This window comes from Martes martes, assembly GCF_963455335.1.
Source record: "Martes martes genome assembly, chromosome: 15".
In the NCBI taxonomy this organism is placed as follows: domain Eukaryota; kingdom Metazoa; phylum Chordata; class Mammalia; order Carnivora; family Mustelidae; genus Martes; species Martes martes.
Genome location: NC_137903.1, coordinates 57420358 through 57443646, shown reverse-complemented (window position 1 = coordinate 57443646; position 23289 = coordinate 57420358). Strand labels below are relative to the sequence as shown.

The 23289-nt window shown below is 38.3% G+C and overlaps 1 protein-coding gene across 11 annotated transcripts in view; it reads left to right on the top strand.

Annotated features, from left to right (window-relative positions):
• Positions 1–23289, top strand: part of CDC42BPA (CDC42 binding protein kinase alpha) — a 324273-nt gene that overhangs the window by 84975 nt on the left and 216009 nt on the right. For all 11 annotated transcript variants that reach the window (XM_080824347.1, XM_080824346.1, XM_080824345.1 and 8 more), the window contains exons 3-4: positions 16677–16760; positions 22873–22968. In XM_080824347.1, the coding sequence (XP_080680473.1) occupies positions 16677–16760; positions 22873–22968 (180 nt within the window). The remainder of the gene's footprint in view (positions 1–16676; positions 16761–22872; positions 22969–23289) is intronic.

Sequence of the window (23289 nt, the reverse complement as noted above, 5' to 3'; positions counted from 1 at the left end):
ACGAGAAGGAGACAAATACTAAAATTAAGGCTGGAAATTTGTTAAATAGAGAGTAGTATTACCAAAACCAAAATATGGGTTCTTTAAAAAAAATTAGTATATTTAAAAGTTGTTGGGTCATGGCTCATGATTATTTCAATTTCAGAAGCATTAAGTTTAATACATATCTATTTAAAAAACTCTTAAAAATAATAAAGGGGATGTCTTTAATTTGCTGAAAGATATGTGCCAAAACCTAAAGCAAACTTCTAATGGAAAAACTTCAGATGCATGTCATTTAAGATCAGGAATAAGACAAACATGGTTAACACTGTTAGAGCATTTTGTGTTATTGGAGTTCCTGGCCAGTATGCTAGGAAAATAAGTGAGTTAATAGGTTTGGAAGGGAAGAGATAAATCTGTATTTATAGATCACCTACACATAAAAATCTACAGAGGCAATAGACAAAATATATGTATTAGTAAGATAATTTAGTACTTCTCAAATAAAAGATCATTTTATAAAAATCAGAATTTCTCTAGACACAAAATAATCAGCTAGAAGAGATGATGGTATAAGATACCATTTGCAAGAATAAAAACAATCAAGTAGCTAGGATTTAACCTGACCAATAATGGCCAAGATTTACAAGGAGGAAAATTTAAAACTCTGTTAGAGTATATCATAAAGACCTGAAAAACAGATACTCTGAAGTCAAACATGGTATAACGTATTTGTAAATATGTCCGTTCTCTAGAGTAATCTATAAATTCTGTGAAATGCCAATCAAAACCCTATAGAATATTTTGAGAAATTTGACACACCGAGTAATTTGCAAGGAACTTCTCATTCTGATTATGACACTTGATTGTATCACACCACCTCTTCAGCTGAAAACGACTAGAAAACCTTGAGTAGAATACAGATTTATCTGAAAGTGTAGAGCTATAAAATCAGTAAGGACTTGGGCTGTGAGTCAGAGAAGTAGCTCTATTGAGATGTGAATCTCCAGCATTTTAGCTCTACCTTTCAATTGGAGGCAGTTGTCTAGGGGCAGAGAAGCTAAAGAAAACTTTCAGAAATCTCACAGCTCAGGGAGAACAAAAATTAGAAATTAGAGCTCAATAAAGAGGAGGGCTCTGTTAAATATTCTAGGTATTTAATTGGGGCCCCTGAAGGGTTACACCCCTTAGGTGGAAGGACAAATAGAAATAGGCCAGCCCTCACAAGATGGAAACTTGGTTGTAATCAAATCAATCCCAGATTGTATTAAGGTGATCTGACCCTAGGGTAGAAATAAAACATACAGTGGCTTAAATTAAAACTTGATAGGTTTCATAGCAACCACAGAAAACTGAAGAGAGGATTAGTGGATTGGAAACTAGGTCAGTAGAAAATATCTAGGCTGAAGTATGGAGAGAAAAAAGTGGACAGAAAATTAAAAAGTAAATTAGGATTCCTATTAGACACAGTGAAAAAATTAACATGTATGTATTTATAGTTCCAGAAAGGAGACAAGAGAAAAAATGGGACAGAAACAGCATCTGAAGAAAAGAGATAATCTGTGAGAGCTTTTCAAAGCTAACTAAGAACAGAAATCCACACATAGATTCAAGAGTTCCTGTGACTGAGTGACAGGATAAATGCATCAAGACATATGATAGTGAAATTTGATATGTCCAGGCATATGATAGTCCAGGCATATGATAGTAAAATTTCTGAAAACTAAAAAATAAAGAGAGGGTTTTAATAACAACTAGAGGAAAAAGGACTTTAACTTCCAAAAAGCAATGAGAAGACAGTTCACTTGACAAGGGAAATGATCAAGTTGAAGATAATGGAAAATTGTAAAACTGCTCAAAGAAGCAAACATGTCAATCTATGATTCTATACCCAGCAAAAATATGTATTTTACAATGAAAGCAAAACTCTAAAATATAGTCAAAAGCAATTAAAGAAGACCTAGACAAATAGAGACATTCTGTATTTGTTGATTGGAACACTTTATACTGTTAAGATGGCAGTTCTCCCCAAATTGATGTAATCCCTTTCAAAACCCAAGCTTTGACATGGTGATTTTAAAATTTATGTAGAAATTCATGGGACCCAGAATAATTAAAATGATTTTGAAAAGGGACATAGTGGGAGAACTCACACTTCCTGATTTTAGAATTCATTACAAAGCACTAGTAATCAAGGCTGTGTGGTCCTGGCTTAAGGATCTCATATCAATGGGATACAATTCAAAGTCCAGAAAAAAACTCACAGGTCTGTGGTCAGTTGACCTTTTCTTTTCTTTCCTTCCCTTTCCTTTCTCTTCCCTTCGTTTCTTTTCCTTTCCTTTTCTTTATTTTTAAGATTTTATTTATTTGAGTGAGAGAGAGCGAGCAAGAATGGGCCAGGTGTGTGTGGGGGGGGGGCAGGGACAGAGGTGGAGGGACAAGCAGACTTCCTGCTGAGAGTGGAGCCTGATATGGGACTTGATCCTAGAACCCTGAGGTTATGACCTGAGCCAAAGTCAGTTGCCTAACCAACTGAGCCACCCAGGTGCCCCGACTTGTTTTTCTTTTTTCTTTTTTTTTTTAACTTTTATTTATTAAGTAATCTGTACCCCCAAAGTGGAGCTCAAATTCATGACCCCAAGATCACGAGTTGCGTGTTCCACCAACTGAGCCAGGCAGGCGTCCCTGGTCAGTTGATTTTTGGTAAGGGTGCCAAGAACATTCAAGGGATTAAAAAAATAGTCTTTTCAACAAATGGTGCAGGAGCAGCTAGATACCACATGCAGAAGAATGCAGTTGGACCCTACTTTACACCATGTATAAAACTAACTCAAAACAGAGAAGAGAGCTAAAGAGTTAAGAGATAAAACTTAGCTAAGAGCTAAAACTGTGGAACTCTTAGAGGAAACATAGATATAAATTTTTGTGACCTTGGGTTGGGCAATGGTTTCTTAAGTATACACCAAAACCAAAGAAAAATATAAATTAGATTTCATCAAAATTAAAAACTTTTGTGCTTCTAAAAAACACTTTTGGGAAAGTGAAAAGATGGTTCTAAAAAACACTATTGGGAAAATGAAAAGATGGGAGAAAATATTTTCAAATTAAGTATCTGAAAATGATCTAATATCCAGGAACCTATAAAGAACATTTACAACACAACAGTAAAAATGCAAATAACATAACTAAAAAATTGACAAATAATTTTAATAGGCGTATCTTCAGGGAGATACATGAATGATCAGTAAGCACATGAAAAGATGTCCAACATCGTTAGTCATTTGGGAAACACAATTCAGAGCCACTAGGGGATATCACTTATCATCCAGCAAGATGGCTGTAATTAAAAAGACGGCAAGCTTTGGTGAGGATATGGAAGGACTGGAACGCTTTTTTGTACCTTGCTGGCGGGAAGGTAAAGTGTGCAGCTGCTTTAGAAAACATTCAGTCCAGGGCACCTGGGTGGCTCAGTTGGTTAAGTGTCTGCCTTTGGCTCAGGTTGTGGTCCTGGAGTCTTGGGGTTGAGTCCTGCATTGGGCTTCCTGCTCAGTGGGGGAGCCTGCTTCTCCCTCTTCTCCCTGCTTGTGCTCTCTGTCACTATCTCTGTCTCTCTCGAACAAATAAAAAAATCTTAAAAAAAAGTTCAGTCCAGTCCAGGAATCCAATTTTCAATCCAGCAATCCTATTCCTAGATTTATATGCAAGAGAAATGAAAACAAAGCATACACACAAAACCTGTATGTGAATATGCATAGGAACCTTAGTCATAAGAGCCAATAAATAAATAAATAAATAAATAAAATGGGAACAGTCCACGTGTTTGTAACCTGAAGACTGTGAACGCAGGTGGTCTGTCCATCCACTGGTATCTTGTTAAGCCACAAGGAAAGAGATACTTGTATCTGCTGTGGTGTGGGTGAACCCTGAAATCATGCTAAGTAAAATTAATCAGACATAAACAGCCACTTATTATCTGTTCTATTTATATGAAATATCCAGAATAGGCAAATCCATAGAGACTGAAAGTAGATTAGTGGTTTTCAGGGGCTGATGGGAAGGGGGTGTGGGGCATGCTTGCTTCTGGGTATGGGGTGTTTTGTGGGGAGTGATGAAAATATTCTGGCATTAGACAGTGATGATTATACAACCTTCTGAATATACTGAAAACAAGTGAATTGTACACTTTAAAAGGGTGAATTTTATGGTATATGAATTATGTCTTAATTTTTTTTAAGTGAAGACAAAATAAAGAACTTTTAGGCAAAGAGAAAACTGAGAAAATATGTCATCAGTAGACTTACACTAAGGGAATTACTAAAGGGAATCTTCTGGTGGAAGGGAGAATGATCCTAGATAAAGTACGGGGATGTAGGAAGGGACAGAGAGCTTCAGAAAGGGTAAATGTGGCTTTTGATGACGGCATAAAATAGTCATAGTACTACATGTATGTACACTTAGGTTACATGACCATAATGGCACAGTGGATAGGAGGTGGGGAAATGGATTAAATGTATTCGAAGATCTAATGACTGTCTAGGAGGTGGTAAGAATACTAATTTGATACTGTGAATTGTAATCTTAGGATAGCCAGTGAAAGGAAAATAGTAGCATCTATAATGAGCTAGAGAGGTGGAAAATAAATGACGGGAAACACAGCAGATAGTGAGCAGATCGGTTAAAGCAAAATTTTAATATACCCCAAAGTTTAAGCAGGACAGAGCCCAATTTTTAAATTTTATTATATCCCACCCATCATAGCTTTGTATGGCCTAATTAATTGCTTTTATGGCTACAGAGCAACAATGGACAGAAGTAAAAGGGTACACATGGGAGCCTCATAGTAGGAGATTTTAGCACACTGATTAATATCTCATACAAGTAGACAACAGTAAGGAAAATGATGTGAACAGCTACAAACTCAGTTGATGTAGAACGCTATACTCAACAACCGATGAACCCTCCTTTTTGTCCAGTACATGTGACGCATTTAGCGTTTACTAGTGCATAGAAGTGCAATTAATTTTTTTGTATAAGGACCTTATATCCTGTGACTGTTATAAATCTACTTACTAGGTTTGGCTTCCTGTTCTGTTTTTCACCTTTTATGCTGCCTAGTCTTTATTTCCCATCCCTTCCTCCTCTCCAGTCACCAAAGTGCAAGATCAGTCTCCAGAGTCCAGGGTGAAAGCCGGCTGTGCTTGCTTGTCCTCTAGGATTCTTAGATGCGCTTAGTTTTGAGACTGTGCCAGTTTCCTTCATCCCATCTCTGAAATGTGTTTAAAAGGTTGTTAGAAAGTTTCTCACATTTATGTTGTTTAGGAAGCTTATTCGACATATGTAATCTTCCATACCACCAGAAATAGACTCAAAGTATGTGTGTCCAGGTAGCTGTACTGGTTTCCAGTGTATGGGCCTCCCCACTGATTACTAGTGGACAAGTGTCTTAATCCACCTTCGTTCGTCATTTGGACAGAAGTGGAGGGGAATTACTCCTCTTTGTTTTTCTGTACTTACCTCTTGACTCCAAGAGAGATGGTAGAGCCTTTTTGCTTTTGGGGTAGAATATTTCCATTTCCATTCACTCCTAACTTCTGAGCCCTAGGGGAGTCAAGAGCAGAGTGAATTTGTCCACACACTCAGCTCTTTTGATACAGTTCCTCCAGATACTTTGAAATGACTGCTGCATTATATCTAAGGCCAATATTAATGGGTATGTGTTTTCAAAGAAAGCAGAGGTCCTCCCTGCTGAACAAAATGTATTTCCTTATCACCTATTGCTTCTTTAAAATCATTCCAGGGGCTCCTGGGTGGTTCAGTCGGTTAAGCATCTGACTCTTTGATTTTGGCTCAGGTCATGATCTCAGGGTCATGAGATCGAGCTGGGCATTGGGGTCCATGCTGAGTGTGAGATTCTCCCTCTCCCTCTGCCCCTTCTCTTCCAAGTAAGTAAGTAAGTAAATGAATAAATAAAATCTTAAATCATTCCATATATGGAAGTCAGTGAAATAATTGATGCCAGAATGCAATCCATAAGGAAACTGAATGGGAGAATGAAATCAGTCGGTGGAATGTGTTTATAAAAATGGAGTAAAGATGTAAGATACTTATATCTTTCTGATGGGAAAGGGGAGAACCCCTGTACAACTGCTTCCTAACATATACACTTCTAACTTCTCAGTTGCTTATTTCTGTGCTTAATGTTTGTCTTCTCCAGTGGACTGCAAGTGAAGGCAGGGATTGAATTTCTTTACTCATTATACTAAGTACTTAGCACAATGCTTTTAAACATAATTTTCCCTATTAGATTAAAAGCAGAAAAAATGAGGCTCTTTTTTTCCTTTCATGCTTCTCTGTTGTGACTAATGAAAGTAATACTTTCTAATCACGTACTGTAATCCAAATATGTTCCATGCCCTTGGTTAGAGTCACTGTCTAATTAGCAAGAGGGAAAATGGTACATGACCTTGAGATCTACTTCTAACATTTTTGGGCTTTTCTTTCTAATGTTATTTCTATTCATGGATAGTAAAATTGGAATAGTTTTGTCAACATTAATATCTAACTGACTTTTCTTACCAAATAATTTTAAGTCTTCTCCCCATGTGTTGAAATATTTCTTGGCAAACCTGGTTTCTCATGGCTCCATAGAAGTCCATAATGTGACTGTTCTGTAATTGACTCAACGGTAACGTTAAGCTAGAATGTGTTCTTTGTGAATATAAGGATATTCATTTCTCTGCAGTACTGAGGCACCTACTACAGGGTCCAGGACATGCTAGGCATTCAATACGTATTTGTAAAATGAAAGAATGAATATTTAGGTGGTTATATTTTTTCTGTATTATAAAGGATACTCTTCATAGTGTGCACATGATGCTTTCAGTGCATTTCAAATGATTTTTTAAAAAAGATTTTATTTATTTATTCAACAGACAGAGATCACAAGTAGGCAGAGAGGCAGACAGAGAGAGGAAGGGAAGCAGGCTCCCTGATGAGCAGAGAGCCTAATGTGAGGCTCCATCCCAGGACCCTGGGATCATGACCTGACCCAAAGGCAGAGACTTTAACCCGCTGAGCCACCCAGGTGCCTCTCAAATGATTTTAATAAATAATTTGTTGCAGAATTAGAAGAGGATCTTGCTGATTGTAAGGGTATGGACAAAGTTATAGGATTTCAGAGTAGTTTTCTTTTCTCTATGAAATAATGTTATCTGTGGCTATTTTCTAATACTTTGATTTTATAAGTTTTCTATAATTATATTCTATTAGAATCAAAAGAGGTTTTCAAAAAATTTTAATTGAAGTGAATTTCCTTCAATTCAGGGAGCAGTTAGGGATCTTATGAGTGGAATATAGAGTTTCTGGTGGTGGTGGTGGTTGGAAGATCCCTGGAATGTGAGTAATGGGCCATGCTATGCTAAGGAACGTTATTCTGTAGGAATGGGAGAAGACTAGAGGGCTGTAAGTAGAGGCATGAGAGTTGGAACAATCAGGAGGGTAGTACCAGTGATAGTGTTGAGGAAGGAGTGGAGAGAGAAGAGACCAGAGGCATGGAGAGCCTGGATTTCTCTCTCCATCCCCACATCTAATTCACCACCAACTTTCATATCCTAAGTATTTCTTGAATTTTCTTGAATTTCTTCCTCTCTTCCCCAGTTGGGTCATTGGTGTCTTTAACATCAGCTTCTTGTTTCTTTCCATCTCTCCATAGAGCTGCTAAAGCGATATACGTAAAGGCAGCTCTGAGGAATGGCTTCCTATTATTCATATTTTAAGTTTCTACTGATGAACACATCATGCAAGCTCTTCCTTATTGGGATACTTCAGCCTCATTTCCTTCTATTCCCTGCTAGGGGGGGAATCTTTCCTTGTCCCTGAGCATCCTGACCCCTCTCCCCCACACAGGTATTTCTGGCTTCTGTTTCTTGCTCATCTGTATCCCCTTCCCAGAATCCCCTCCTCTAGTCAAACCCCCCACGACCCCCTTCTCTGGGGTGCATTGTGTAAGACCTCAGGTGTCAGTCACCTCTTCCAAAACACTTTAACAGATATATTCACATGGTACCTCCCTCCCCCACTCTCACCTTTTGGGTCAGGAATCTATCTTCTGTGCTTTTAAAAGGATCTTATTTTTACCTCTTCCAGGTTGTCCTGTAATTCTTCAGGTATGTTTCCCACATTAGAGTGTGAGATTTTTGAGGGCAAGAGCTCTTTTATTTTTGTATTCTTAGCAGTTAGCATAATGTCTGGCATATTATCAGGTGGTCAAAAAGGTTTTTGGTAACATTTTCTAGTTGAAATAATGAGGGGTTGAACCAGGCTGGTGGTAGGTGGGAGGGACAGATTGGAAAGAAGTCACTTGGTTGTCAAGGATGAGTTACGGGTGGAGCTCATGGACGATTGAGGTGTGCAGCTTAGTACGTGAGTTTGCTATATAGATGGGTTTTGACTTGCTGAATTTCAAATATTTGCTGAACATTTAGAGATGAATAGTAGGCTGTTAGAAATAAGGGCATCGATATTAGGAGATCAGGGTTTAGGAGTCATGAGCATATACACTCATGAGGTGGGAACTTGGGATAGATACACAAGTCAGGAAGGGGGAGGGCATCTAAAAAGCCAGAGTAGGGGTCATTGGGGAGCATTTATCAAGTCAAAGAAAAGTAGGAGAGTATACTGCTTGTCAGTAGTGGTCAGTGATGAAGAAGGTTTGAAGCAGATGAGAAATGAGAACAAGAGATTTTATTTGGAAATTAAGTCATTATGGATCTTTGAGAGAGTAATTTTGGTCGAGTGGAGTGAAATAGAAACTAGATGGAAGTAAGGGATTGGAAGAGGCTGGGAAGCAAATAAATGATGAGCAAGTGGGAAAAGCAAGCACATACTATTCTTAAAAAATGTGCTTCATGGAGAAATGATGCATTCTGGAAAAGGGATGTAGTATCAGCTCCTTGAGGGGAGGGTGGTAGTTGGTCAATTTTTTCGTTTAATTTTTTGGTTTTTGGGTGGGAAAGGTCTTGGAAAAGTTTACCAATTGATATTCAGGAAGCAGAAGAAAGGGGTGCTTGAAGTCTAGAAAGAAATCTTTAATGGAAAAAGGGTAAGAAGGAAGGAGAGGGTCTGGGATCAAGATCTCAGGTGGTATCATTAGCTTTGAGAGTCGTGGGGACATTTCTTCCCTGGGTTAAAAATGAAAAGAAGTAAGGATACATAGAAATACTGAGACATTTAAAGATGATATGAGGGAATGCAAAGGATCTACTTTCTAGGAAGTAGGTCCCCAGGTCTTTAATTGTGGGGTGACAAGTAGAAAGGACAGGTGGCACAGGGCATTTTAGAAGATTGGTAAGGGACAGAGAATTAGTGGTGGGACTGAAGGTAGATTTTAGGGCTCAGTGGAGGTTGAGCTATGGAAGGAAATAAAGCAATAATAAAAATATTTAAATAATTTTTTTCCATAAAAAAGACTGGAAGAAAGGATAGGGCACTAGAGTATTATTGATACTTATACAGTGGGTTAAGTGAGGCCGATAGCCAAGTCCAGGGATGTTTGCCCTACAGGTCTGCTGCTTGGGTGGGTTGAAGGGCCGGGGCGTGTGCGGGACACATGGCAGCATGGCCATGGGGACTGGGAGCAAGTCCCGCCTGGCCTGGGCTGCTGCCGTTAGACCTCCAGAGTCAAGTCAGAGTCCTGAGCGCACGACTGAGGGTATTTGAGATTTCGTGTGAGAAGGTTCCTTCCCCCTGCACCTTTCTTTCCTTTCTTTTTTTATTCTTGCAGTATATGAGTATCAGTTAAAATGTGTAAATAAAAGCAACAGATTGCATATAATTTATTTTAAGACTGAATTTTGAATAGAAAAGTAGTATTGCTGAATTCTGAGCTCTTACCACATAGTTATTCATTCCTGATAAAAGTGCTCTGGCGGCCTTTTCCATCCTGTATTTCTCAACTGATAGATTCTAAAATGCAGAGACAACCCTTAAGAGGTAGCTATTTCCTCCAAGATATTTTGTCTTCTCTCAGGAATTTGTAAGTAGGTTTATAGATGCCTCTGGCTCACCTCTGGCCTGGATATCTGATAGGAGCAGCATTTCTATCAATTATGCTTTTTCCTAAAAGAAAAAAAAAACTATGAAAATAAAAGCATAAGTTACGGAACTCCTTCAAGAAATGCATACATCAAGGGAAACAATAAATGAGCTAAGACCTAATAAAAAATCAGCAGCTCTACCAGTTAAGAACCTTCTCTCTACGACTCACTTGTTGTCAGTTACTGCTTAACTTAACGCTGGGTTTTCCTTTTTGCTTTCAGGAAAACCTTTAACTTACGCCCTGGGTGTTGCGTGTCCACAGCTTCCTGGTGGCTCACCGCTTCCGCCTGCTCCAGCCTTGCTCCGGCAGCTTCAAGGCTTCTGGGCTTCAGAGCTTGGTGGGAGAGCTTGCTGCTTTGGCCTGCTACCCCTGCTTCAGGTGTCAAAAAGCTTTTAATTAGCCTGCTTCCTCTACATACTATAACTAGGCCCTTCGGTGTCTGCGTAGCCTAGTCCTAGGGTCTGAGGGAGAATTATTTTGAGCTGTTCATTCTTCTGTAAACATTCTTGTACCCTGGTTCTCTAGGGGATTCGAGGGAGAGTAAGGCAGCATGAGATTCTCCTGCATGATTGACCTTTGACTGCCCCGCATACACAGGGCTGCCTGAGTCCACCGGGGCATGCCGTGCGGGACACGCCGTGTTCATGTAGCCCATGTCTGTTCTGAGGGGTTGATGCCCGTCCTGGCCCAGTTTTTAAATGTTCTGACGGTTGGTACTGTATGTATAAATTGTGTCTCCAAGGAAAGGATACCTCCAGCTGTTCAGTGAACTCTTTGTAGTGTTTTTAGTTTGTTTGTTAAAGAGACTATTTTTTCCCCCAGTAAATATTTGAATACAAACTGATCACTGACAGAGCATTATAAAAAACAAGCGCACTGATTTCCATGCATATTAACAGTGATGACCGTTACCATGTCAAAAGGTATCAAGATGATGGGGAGATGAGTGGGAGGATCTCTTGAGGACCTGTAGAAGGGTTTAGTACTTAACAGTAGTAAAGGGCACTAGCTCTGTCACTGGGGAATGAGTGATGTGGGACTGCCTGGAGGGCGGTGTGGGAGCTCAGCCCAGTGCCAGGCACAGAGTATGTGTTCTGTACATGAGGCTTGTTCTTGTGATTTTATCATTAGTACTAGTAATAAATGATGATAGACATTATACACTGGAGATTTAAAAAAAGGAGATAAAGATGAAGTTGTGAAGTGAGACTTTAAAAGCCACACATGTCATTAAGAGAGCAGCATGGGATAGAGTAATCCCAGACACACTTAATCTTAAAACACACAATTGTTGGGGCGCCTGGGTGGCTCAATTGTTGGGCGGCTGCCTTCGACTCAGGTCCTGATTCCAGAGTCCTGGGATCGAGCCCCGCATTGGGCTCTCTGCTTATTGGGAAGCCTGCTTCTTCCTCTCCCACTCCCCCAGCTTGTGTTCCCTCTCTCACTGTCTCTCTCTCTCTCTGTGTCAAATAAATAATTTTAATAAAATCTTAAAAAAAAAACCCCGCAAATGTGTGTCTTACCATAATGACTTGTGTTTTTTAAAAATATTTATTTATTTATTTTAGAGAGCCAGAGCATGAACCGGGGGGGGGGGCAGCAGGAGAGAGAGTCTCAAGCAGACTCCCTGCCGAACGTGGAGCCTGACTTGAGGCTCGGCCCCACAACCCTGGGATCATGACTTGAGCTGAAACCAAGAGTTGGACGCTTAACCGACTGAGCCAACCAGGTGTCCCATAATACCTTGTTTAAACTCGAGTTTCAGTATCAGTTTAGTAGTGTACTTAAAGCTGATAATATCGATGCCTTAACTGTTTGTTAAATAATAAGAGCAAAGGGGAAGAGGAAGCGGGAGATGGTACAGAACGTGTGACAGGGTAGTGACTGTTCAGGAAGGAACACTTCTCAGTTCAGTTTGAGAGAGCAGATCATGTGATTTTACTGGGGGAGACTACTTGAGACCTAGGAATAAGTGCAAAGGCCCTGGGTTGGGATTGAGCCAGGTGAGCAGTGTGTCTGGAGCAGAGTGAGCTGGGAAGAGAGAGCATACAAGATCTGGAAGGTCAGAAGACCAGAATATGTTGGCCTTGTAAGTTATAGCAGGTTGACTTTTACTTGGAGAGGGTGGGAGGTTTGGAGCAGAGGAGCGTCACCAACCGAGATACATCGAAACAGGATTGCTAGGACTGCCAAGGTTGAGAATAGATCGTGGGGGTTAAAGGCAGAAGTGGAGGGGCCGGTAGAGCCGTCCAGGCTGGATGCAAAGGCAGGTTTGTTGGAATGGGCCAGAGAAGGTAAGGTGAATTCTGGATGTGCTGAGTTTAGACTAGATTTGAGAACTGCATGTGGGAACTGTTATTGAAGATTGAAATTTTATTTAATGCAGTGGGATAAATCCTTCGTTATGTGTTGTAGCTGTAAGTGCAGACACTTAAACTGGGTGTAAGAACTCATTTGTTGATGTCTGTCACTGACTTCTTCCTGTCATGTTGGCAGTTTTTCCAACATTATAGTGCTTTCAGTATGAAGCCTTTAAACAGGCATGTCTATGTTTGGCATTTTTAAAAACTGCATCTTTGTTTTGTGTTAAATTTGTGGTCTTCCAGTCCATACCAAGAGTACTATTTCTTTTGATCAAATTAAGTAAGAAAGGACATTTTAACATACATGCCCTCTTGTATATCAGTTAATGTGGTTCTTGAGAATCTAGAACCTGAAGTTACAGTCCTGGGAGGAGCCTCTTTTTCTGAGTTTTTCCTTCTACTGCCACAAACACGAAAATGATCTGTAGTATTAGAGGAGAAAAGCAAGATGAGTTTTATTTTACTTTAGCATTTCATCAGCTTCATGGTCTTGTCTTACTATGTCATCAACTTAGGCATTCAAGAATATTTCCTGAACTGACATTTTAAAATTTCATTACATCCTGCCACATTCCAGAGAAGGTTGAAGGCAGCTTATGAACCTGTCATAGGTAGTGTGGAGAATGGTTTTCACAGTGCAACATTGTGGAACTCTGATGACCACATGTGTGCAGCATGGCCCCCACCAGCCACACTAAGCACCCGAGGAATTAGCGGTCACTTCCTGACCAGGGTGAGGTGTGGTATGTCACATGATCCCATTCCATGCTTCAAATTGTGCATGGTCCACACAGAAAATGCAGGAAGAGGAGTAGAAATCATATCACTGAGAAATTCCTGATCTTTCAACATTTTGTTGCCTATCTTTCTCTGTATTCATCTGGCATAGGTATGTATTTTGTGTATATACAGAAAAAAATAATCAGTATGCAAACTTTAATAAACTTCTTACCAGTGATACATTCTGCATTTTTGCTTATTAGTGTTCTTTAACAATATTTTTAAAAATATGATTTTCTGTTTCGTGACATATTTACTAAATCTCATCTTTCAGAATATTTAAGTTATTCCCAATATGTTACTGTTGGAAACCATCACACTTGAATAAATGTTGTGGCTTCATTTTTATTTGTATATATTTTTAGTTGAGGATATTCCTAACTGTATTTCTATGTATCAGGGATACCAAGTTATTAGAAGTTGAAGAGGTCGGAGTTTCTTACTTCACAGTTAAAAGAATTGAATAAATTGGAATATGTAATGTCTGCTGTGTGCTGGGGGGTAGGGCAAACAGAAGGTTAAGAGATTGGGCTACAATGTGCTTATTTACTAGTGTGATGTCTGCCACATAATAGTAACTGGGGTTATTGGACACTGCTGAATGGTAAGCACTTTCTACTTGTATGAATTATTTTCATCTTTGCGACAGTTATATAAGATGATTACTATTAGTAACACTGTTACATTGATGAGAAAACTGAAATTTTGAAAGGTTGCATTATTTGCCCAGAGCTACACCGTTAATGGCAGAGCCGGGATTAAAACCTGGGTGGTCTGGCTGCCCAGGGCATGCTGTTTCCGCTATCCTGAAAAGCGGCGGTACGTGCTAGCTCAGCGTCTGAGTGTTTAGGACATGCTCATTCCCCGCACCGTGCTATAGACCAGAGGTGGTTTCGGTTCCAGTATTGTTTAGATTTTAGAAAGGTGATTTAGTGCACATGCTCTGTTTTATGAAGGGCTCCTGTTGGGGTTTGGAGCAGCACCTGTAAAGCAGATGCATTGGTGTTTCTACAACGAAGCATGCTCGTCTTTACACTAAATGAGATTTAAAAACCAAACCCCACATAACTGTAATTAGCCCAATGTCAGTAACTGCTGCCAAATGAACTGTGAAAACCTTTTGGCTTTAGCATTGCAGGTAAGGGATTGTGGACCTGCATAGAAGTCTCAGAAGAGAATCTGGCATTGAGAGCACGCTCAGTGTGTGCTGCTGGGTACTACTACTATTACTTCCACCAGGATCATCAGATCCTTATATCCTCAAGCGTAGAGAGCTGGTGAGACTCACAGCTAGGAGTAGTCTTCTCCCAAGGACCCGAGGAGGGGAAATCTTAAGTCTTAGAGTCTTTCAGCCATTCTTCCCTAAATCAGAATAAGGATGGCTTAAGCGATAGACAAGGTCTCTTTCCTGTCCTGAATATAAGTGTGTTAAGCTCAGAGCTCCTATTATCTGTTTGTACTCTCAACGTACAGTGTGAGTCTAGAGAGACCCCATTTTCTTCCCCCATCTTTTTTGCGATATAATTGACATATAACATTGTGGAGGTTTAAGGTGTACAAAGTGATGATTTCATGCATTTGTGTATTGTAAGATGATTACCACAGTAAGTTACTATCACCTTACTTAGGTTTTTTTTTTTTTTAATTTGTGAGAACATTTAAGATCTTTTCTCTAAGCAACTTGCAAGTATACAGTACAAGACTGCTAACTATAGTCACCGTGCTGTATATCAAGCCACCAGAACATACTCATCTTACAGTTGGAACTTTGTACACTTTGACCAACATCTCCCCATCTCCTCTATCCCCTGGCAATCCTCATTCTATTCTCTGATTTTATGACTTGGACTCTTCTAGATTCCACATATAAATGAAATCATACAGTAGTTGTTTTTCTATGTCTAGCTTATTTCACTTAGCATATTCTAGTTTATATAGTATTACACAGTGGTCTGAATTATGTGATCTTGCTACCTTTATTGCAATCTGATCCAAATATAAACTTACTAAATGCTCCTAATATGTATATTTGCTGTTAAGATTTAAAAATTTTCCAGAATCATCCATGTTGTCATAAAAGCAGGATTCCCTTCTTTTTTATGGCTGAGTAATATCCCATTGTATATATGTGCCACATTTTATTTGTTCTTCTATTGATGGAATTCAGGTTGTTTCTGTGTCATAGACAGCCCCCTTTCTTTAACCCATGAACCCACTGGGAGAACAGTTTAACCAGTCCATCATTTTTGCAGATAGGACCAGAAATGAGTGAAGACTAAAGTGATTGCACTTGAAATCGAGCTATTCCTCTTTCCCACCATTTTAACTGATAAAAAATTATAATCACGTCATTATAACCATTTATGAGGATTATCAAGAAATATTCTATTTTATATAGTATTATACAGTGATTTTAATTATATGATCATATTACTTTTATTGCAGTCTAACCCAAATATAAATTCATTAAATGCTCCTAATATGTACATTTGCCATTAAGATTTTAAAATTTTTGATACTTGAGTTAAACCTATTCTCTGTCCTCGGCAATAGCCCTTTGAACTATTTGAAGACATGCTGTGTATAGTTTGTTCTCTCCTTCTTCATGTTAAGGTAGTACTTGTCTTCCTCTTCCCAGCCCTCAGGAACTGGAAACAAACTTAGTTCCCGCTCTTCTGTGCCTTCGCAGCCCTGCAGCGTCCCCTGTGAGCTGGAAGGTTCCTCTGAGATTAGCTAGTCACACAGAAGCAGAGAGGTAGAAACAGCAATGGAATCAGTTTGTTGAGGCTTATTTATTTATATTTGTCAGTTTTTTGATCCCTAACTAAAATTCAAAATACAAAAAATATTTGTTTCTTTTAATGTTGAAAAGGAATGTGTGAAGTCTACAATTTGTTGAGCTGTTAGCCTTACCTGATCTTCAGGGGTGGTTTGTGTGTGTGTGAGAGAAAGAGAGAGAGATGGGGGTTGTCATACAGTGGGTATGAATATGTGGTGTGAAAAATAATATCATTTTCAGTTTATTTTATGTTATTTGATACCCATGAAACATTTGTTTTGGCATCTGCCTTCCCTTATAGCATTGTGTTGGAATTTGGCACGTGGTATTCACTAAGCCCTAGTTTATTTCAGTGTTGTACATTTTAGTCAGTTTCCTAGTGATAGTAGATGTTGAGTTTAAATTCCAGAGCAGAGAACTTGAAAAGGAGGGTATAATATACAATCACTTGATACAGGGTTAAAAAATACATGTATTTATTTGGCACGTGTTTATTAATGTAAATTTTTCAACTGACAATATTATTTGATTTCGGATCTTAGAGTATGAACTGCATGGAAATCATTGATAATGTTGGTATTTATTTTCTTACAGAGAGGAAAAAGAAAAATGGATGACTGAAAAAAGTTTTACTTGTTATATTGTCATATATTAAAAGTTGTATTTCTTTTTCTAGGTTGCTGTAGTGAAACTAAAAAATGCAGATAAGGTATTTGCCATGAAAATATTGAACAAATGGGAAATGCTGAAAAGAGCTGAGGTAAGATTCTAATTATTGGAATATTTAAGTAATGTTTCAGAAATAATTTTAGAGACCTATAAAATTACAAAGCCAATAGATCCTTAAATATCATTTAGTAACATTGTACCTTTGGTGGCATTATTTTTAAGACCTAAGACAAGTTCCACAATTTATAGTTATGATATAGTGATGATAAAAGTTATAATTCATAAAAAAATAAAAGTTATACTTCCTGATGTTTAACTCATATTGCCTGAACACTGGATGTGGGGCTTGTATATTTATGTGAAAAGGAGGTGTGGAAACCAGTTTATTTTATAGGAAGAAATTTTGCAATAATGGATTTCCAACTTGATGTAACTCGTTTATATTATTCCATATTTATCTATGTTCTGCTCAAAGTGGAAGTCAGCAGGAGTTTCGAATGTGCCCTTTAAGAAGTCTCTCTCTCTCTCTTTTTTTTAAAGATCTATTTATTTATTTATATTACAGACAGAGATCACAAGTAGGCAGAGAGCAGGCAGAGAGAGAGGGGGAAGCAGGCTCCCTGCCAAGCAGAGAGCCCAATTCAGGGCTTGATCCCAGTACCCTGGGATCATGACCTGAGCCGAAGGCGGAGGCTTTAACCCACTGAGCCACCCAGACGCCCCAAGAAGTTTCTTGATTGCTAATTACACAGTTAAATTTATGTTTTTTATATTATTGAAGGATGGTAGTAAAATCTGCTCTTGAAAGAATTGCCAGTGTTTTTATGTTGATGCTGGATAGCTGGTATGGTCTGGTTGAAACTGACATTACACATAGATTTGGGGGGATTCTGGGGATCTCCTGCCGTGGGAGATCATGGTGAGTGGCCAGATGGGGTAGGGCACTCAGGGGCCTCAGGGTGGAAGTATTTTAGTATTTGAACTTGTAAGAGGATCAGACTGCTGCATAGGCTCAACAGTAGCTCTGGAGGTTCGGAAGATCTCTTTGAGAAGAAAACAGCTCTTAGAAATCTTTCTTTGACTCTGGGCCACCTCCAGCAGGACGTGGCCTTGGGATCATAGAGCTTCTGCAACTGAGGCAGACCGTGAGGGAGCTGACAGCATTGTCAGCAGCTGGAGCAACAAGTCTTATTAGTAAGAAAGAGTAAATAAATCTGTTCTAATTGTTTCATGGAAATCATAATTGTAGTCCATTTAGTGTTTCAGCATTAGAAGTTTTAAAAATTGAGTTAAAGTTTGCACTGTTTTCTATGAAGTTAGTATGTTCTGGAGAATTAGAAGAAAAAGGAAGGATCACTGGGTTAGCTTTCATTATAGAAGAAGTGGCAAAATTGAAGATAAAACAAGAAATTGGAAATTAAATTATTTTGTTGAATTAACATTAGTGTATATATTCCCTTTCTGGGATGAGATGGAGTAGATATATTTCTTCCTATCCCTTCCAGTAAGAACAGTTTTAAAGACCCTGGACATTATATAGAAAACAAATTTAAGGAGATTCTGCAAGGCAGAGAGGAGGAGGTGGCCCTTGGGGCCTGGGAAGCAACACTCATTCTGTGAAGCCTATATTATTCCGATAGAAAACCCGACAGGGACCATACAGAGAAAATTAAAGACCAGAGTGCCTCATGAGCATAGATACAAACAACCTTAACGACATGTTAGCAAATGGAATTCAGCAGTGTGTGAAAGGACTTGTGGGAACAACATGACTGAGTGAGTTTTACTTCAGGGACACAAAGCTGGTTCAGTATTTAAAAGGAGCTCTCCTTAAACTACTTGAAGGAGTGCACATATTGCATGGAACACTGGGTGAGGTACATAAACAATGATTTTTGAAACACACACAAATAAAATTAAATTAAATTAAAAAAAACTGCTTGAAACTTTCCTCTTTTTTTTTTTAATTTTTTATTTATTTTCAGCGTAACAGAATTCATTGGTTTTTCACCACATGAAACTTTCCTCTTTTAGGAAGAAATTCAACACTGAAATTTTTGCAGAGAGCTTCATTTTGAAGTAGAGTGGAATTGTATTTCTGTGCTTGAGTTATCAAGTCCTTTTTTAAACACGTGTTTAAAAAAACTCTATTCTGGCCATGACTTATCCAGCTTTGGAAAACTGAGCCTACCAGTGATGTTTAATAACTTACAGATAAGCAGCAAAATGTCTTGATTTTTGACCTATGCGTTTTTGATGCTTTAGATACTTTTTCAAAGATCTATCCCTGACCTGTTGGCTGCATTTATTTCCATTTAAGGTATATCACAAATAAATGATAAGTGGGACATGCATCAGTGGAAGGTAGCAGGATACCCTCTCTCTTTCTGTACCTGGGCAGCTGAGTTTTGCTAACTAACCTTATGGGTACAGAGGTTGCTGTCGCTGCCCGTTCATCATTCACAAACTCTGTCAGTGCGTCAGCAGTCCCTCCCATTCTCCTGATCTGTGACGGCATCTGAAGAAGCTCTATGACCTCCAGTAACCCCTCCTACATATTTATTACATTTTCATCTATTTAGATACTCTGTTTTTATAGGAGGATATTAAAAAATGGCTTAAAAGGGGAACCCTCCAACACTGTTGGTGGGAATGCAAGCTGGTGCAGTCACTCTGGAAAACAGCGTGGAGGTTCCTTAAAAAGTTGAAAATAGAGCTACCCTATGACCCAGCAATTGCACTACTGGGTATTTACCCTAAAGATACAAATGTAGTGATCTGAAGGGACACGTGCATCTGAATGTTTATAGCAGCAATGTCCACAATAGCCAAACTCAGGAAAAAGCCTAGGTGTCCATTAACAGATGAATAGATAAAGAAGATGTGGTACATATATACAATGGAATATTATGCGGCCATCAAAAGAAATGAAATCTTGCCATTTGCAGCAACGTAGATGGAACTAGAGGTGTTATGCTAAGTGAAATAAGTCAGTCAGAGAAAAACAATTATATGATCTCACTGATAGGAGGAATTTGAGAAACAAGACAGAGGATCATAAGGGAAGGGAGGGAAAAATGAAACAAGATGAAACCAGAGAGGGAGACAAACCATAAGAGACTCTTAAACGCAGGAAACAAATTGATGGTTGCTAGAGGGGAGGTGGTAGGGGGATGGGGTAACTGGGTGATGGACATTGGGGAGGGTATGTACTATGGTGAGTGCTGTGAATTATGTAAGACTGATGATTCACAGACCTGTACCCCTTAAACAAATAATACATTATATGGTAATAAAAAATTTTTTTAGTTGTTTTTTTTTTTTTTTAAGATAGAAGTAGACATTATTATAGCCTTTATCCACATGGAGTGATGAACCTTGTGCACATGCATCGTGGTTTGGTTAATATCGATTTGAAACAGGGTTTCTCAGCAGTGGCACTTGTGACATTTGGGGCCAGATGATTCCTTGTGGGGTCTGTCCTGTACTTTGTAGGATGTGTAGCAGCCTCTTTATAGTAGACTGTCGTAACCCCCACATCCCCGGTTGTGATCACTGAGGACAATGTGACCTACTGAAGCAGAAAAGGACACAATGCTTTACATCTGAACTCAGTATCTGAGGCATTAATAGGGATAGTTTAATACCTAAGTACTTATGAATAGAGTCACGTGATGTCTAGGATTTGCTTCAGAAAAAACCCTGTGCGTGTACACACGCATATTGTGCATGGAGGGAGGGTGGTATGTGAAAGGTGCTGGACAGGGGTTGAGGGATGGGTTGAGGGGGTGGGGGTGTAGATGAAGCAGGATTGAACAATAACATCATTGTTGAAGTTGGTTGATGAGGATGTTGTGGGGAGGAGGGGGTTGTACTCTTCTCTCTTGTATGTGTTTGAAGTTTTAGGTCAGAGTTTATATTTTTTATTTTTTAAATTTATTTTTTCGCTGAAACAGTTTAGAATAGATGAGAATGTACTAATCCTAATGTTTAATCTGTTGACAAAACATCTTTAGAGCTTTGTTGAGTTTGGAGTCCCTAATCAGACGTTTACTAGAATTTAGCTGGAATGTCTGTGAGATTCCAGAAAGCTGTCATAATAAGATAGTCAGGAGCAAAGACTCTTTTTGGGCTCTGACCTTCTTTACTCAGAACCATTAGCAGCAAATGAGAATCGTAGGTCACTTAAATTCTGAAACACGACTTAGTAGTGAGTGTGTCAAGTGGTTCTCTTTTACCGCAAAAGTGAACCAAAGCGTAATGATGTGGATTTTAATAATCGAATTGTCAGGTCAACCTGCCCATTTATTTGGTTTAAGGTTTAATTATTTTTAAATTTTTCTCTGGTGCTATTGCATGCATGACTTAGGAAGTTTCATTTGATCAAATAAAATTTATGGGAATACATGGAAAAAATTAAGGTACCTAATTAGGGGATATTAATGTTAATTGTTTTGTATATCATGGCTATTGAATTTGTTTTATGGCAAATAAGTAACTAAGCCCTCCCTGCCTATCAGTCAAATACTGTGTGATGGCTTTTCAGCGTGCATGGACATGGTGCAGCCGTTAAGAATTAGGCGGTAGGTGGGTCTCTACTGGTGTGGCAAACTGTTCAGTATATCATTACTTGAAAAAAAAAAACTTAGAGCACTGTGATCTGATTTGTATAAAGAAAAAAAAAACGAGGGGAAATGGGGTACCACACAAATATTGTGTGTGTGCATGTGCGTGCGCATGTTCATGCTTACAGAGACCAATTTTCTGAGAAGATACTTTGCAGCGTCATTGATGGTGACTTCTGGACACACATGACCATGTGAGTATGGGGTATGACTTAGGAGACTTGGGTTTCACTTTACTTTTCAGTTCTTCTTGAACTTGCTGACGTAGTGGATTTTTTAAGTTAAAACTTTAAAGATGATAGATTATAAATTATAATGTATTGTATAAAATTATTATTTTTTTAGCCACATATTTCTAAGTATCTCCAGACGTACCTTTGTAATAGTGAAAATGTGGTCTCAGAATAAATTAAAACTTTTACAAATCGAAAAGGAAAAGACAGTTCATTAGAGAAAATGGACAAAGGGAGGGAACAATTCAGAGACAAAGTTCAGATGTCCTGTAAGCATGTTTGCTGTTTATCTACATGGAGAATTGGGAATATGTTGATGAAAAAACATTGAGGTGTGGTTTTACACCCATCATATTGACACATTTAAGAGTCCAATAATGCCAAATGCAGTTGAGAATGTGGGGTGGGGTAAGGGAGATTTCTACACTGGGTGAGGATAGTAATCAGTACACAGTTAGGAGAGAAAATTGGCTATGTCTAGTAAAGTGGAAAATGCTTATAGGTATCATTTCAACTTCTAAGTATATGCCCTGGAGAGGCTCTTGTACATTTGTAGAAATATATTCATTGCAACATCATAAAAACAAGATTGGAAGTAACCTATGTTTTCCTGGTTGGGGTTTGCATACATAAATTCTGGTATATTCAGACAAGCAAATGCCATAGCAGTTGAAGGGAAAACAGCCATCACTGAATAAGAAGTAACCAAATTGCAACAGGGTAGATAAAATTGTTAACATTCATGTAAACTTACAAAATGTAAAACAGTTGTTGTGTTTTGGACACATAACATATGTGATCAAAGCATATGAAAGGAAGAGCATAGTATGCACTACGGATTATTCATTTTATCAGGAGGAAGTAGGGAAATGTATAAGGAGGAGGAAGACTACAATTTACTTGTATTTTGTTTCTTAAAAATAAAAAGAACAGAAGTAGAGATGGCAAAATGTTATTGTTTATATTATCTAAATGGTAGGTTGGACTGTGGTCATTAAATGCATGCGTGCTTTTTTTCTGTTTTTCTTTTTTTTTTTTTTTTAACTATAGCAGTATTTTTAAATATAAAATGTTTTCAAGTGTACTATTCCCATTGTCCACTTTCTGTGGGTGCTTGACTAGTTGAAAAGTCATATCAGACGGATGTATTCCTTTTCTAGGACGGGAAGTATAATAAACATATTCCTTTTCCAGGACAGGAAGTATAATAAACATTTTCCTTTTCTAGGACTGAAAGTATAATAAACACATTAAGCCATTGTTTGCATTATGTATGTGTGTGTGTATATATATATATATATAAAGTGTCCTCTGATTAAAAAACATCTTTGTTTTTCCTTTTCAGACAGCATGTTTTCGTGAAGAAAGGGATGTATTAGTGAATGGAGATAATAAATGGATTACAACTCTGCATTATGCTTTCCAGGATGACAATAACTTAGTAAGAATCATTTTTATATGTTTCTATATTCTTATTAAAATTTTATTGGCAGAATTTAGCATTATGCTCTTTTAAGCATTTTTAAATGTAGTTTTTATTTAGAAAACCACTGAATTTCACAGCGTATAAATTGTGTATTTAATATGTCCCCCAGCCCTGGATAATTTGATAGCTTCCTACTGGAATTTTTTATGCTTTTTAATAAGCAAGTCCAAACTAAATCCAGACATTTAAATTCTGTTAAGAGGTGCTCAGGATTTTTCTTTTCATGATTTTCCAAATATATTTTATTTGTAATATTCTATCACTGCTTGGAATTTT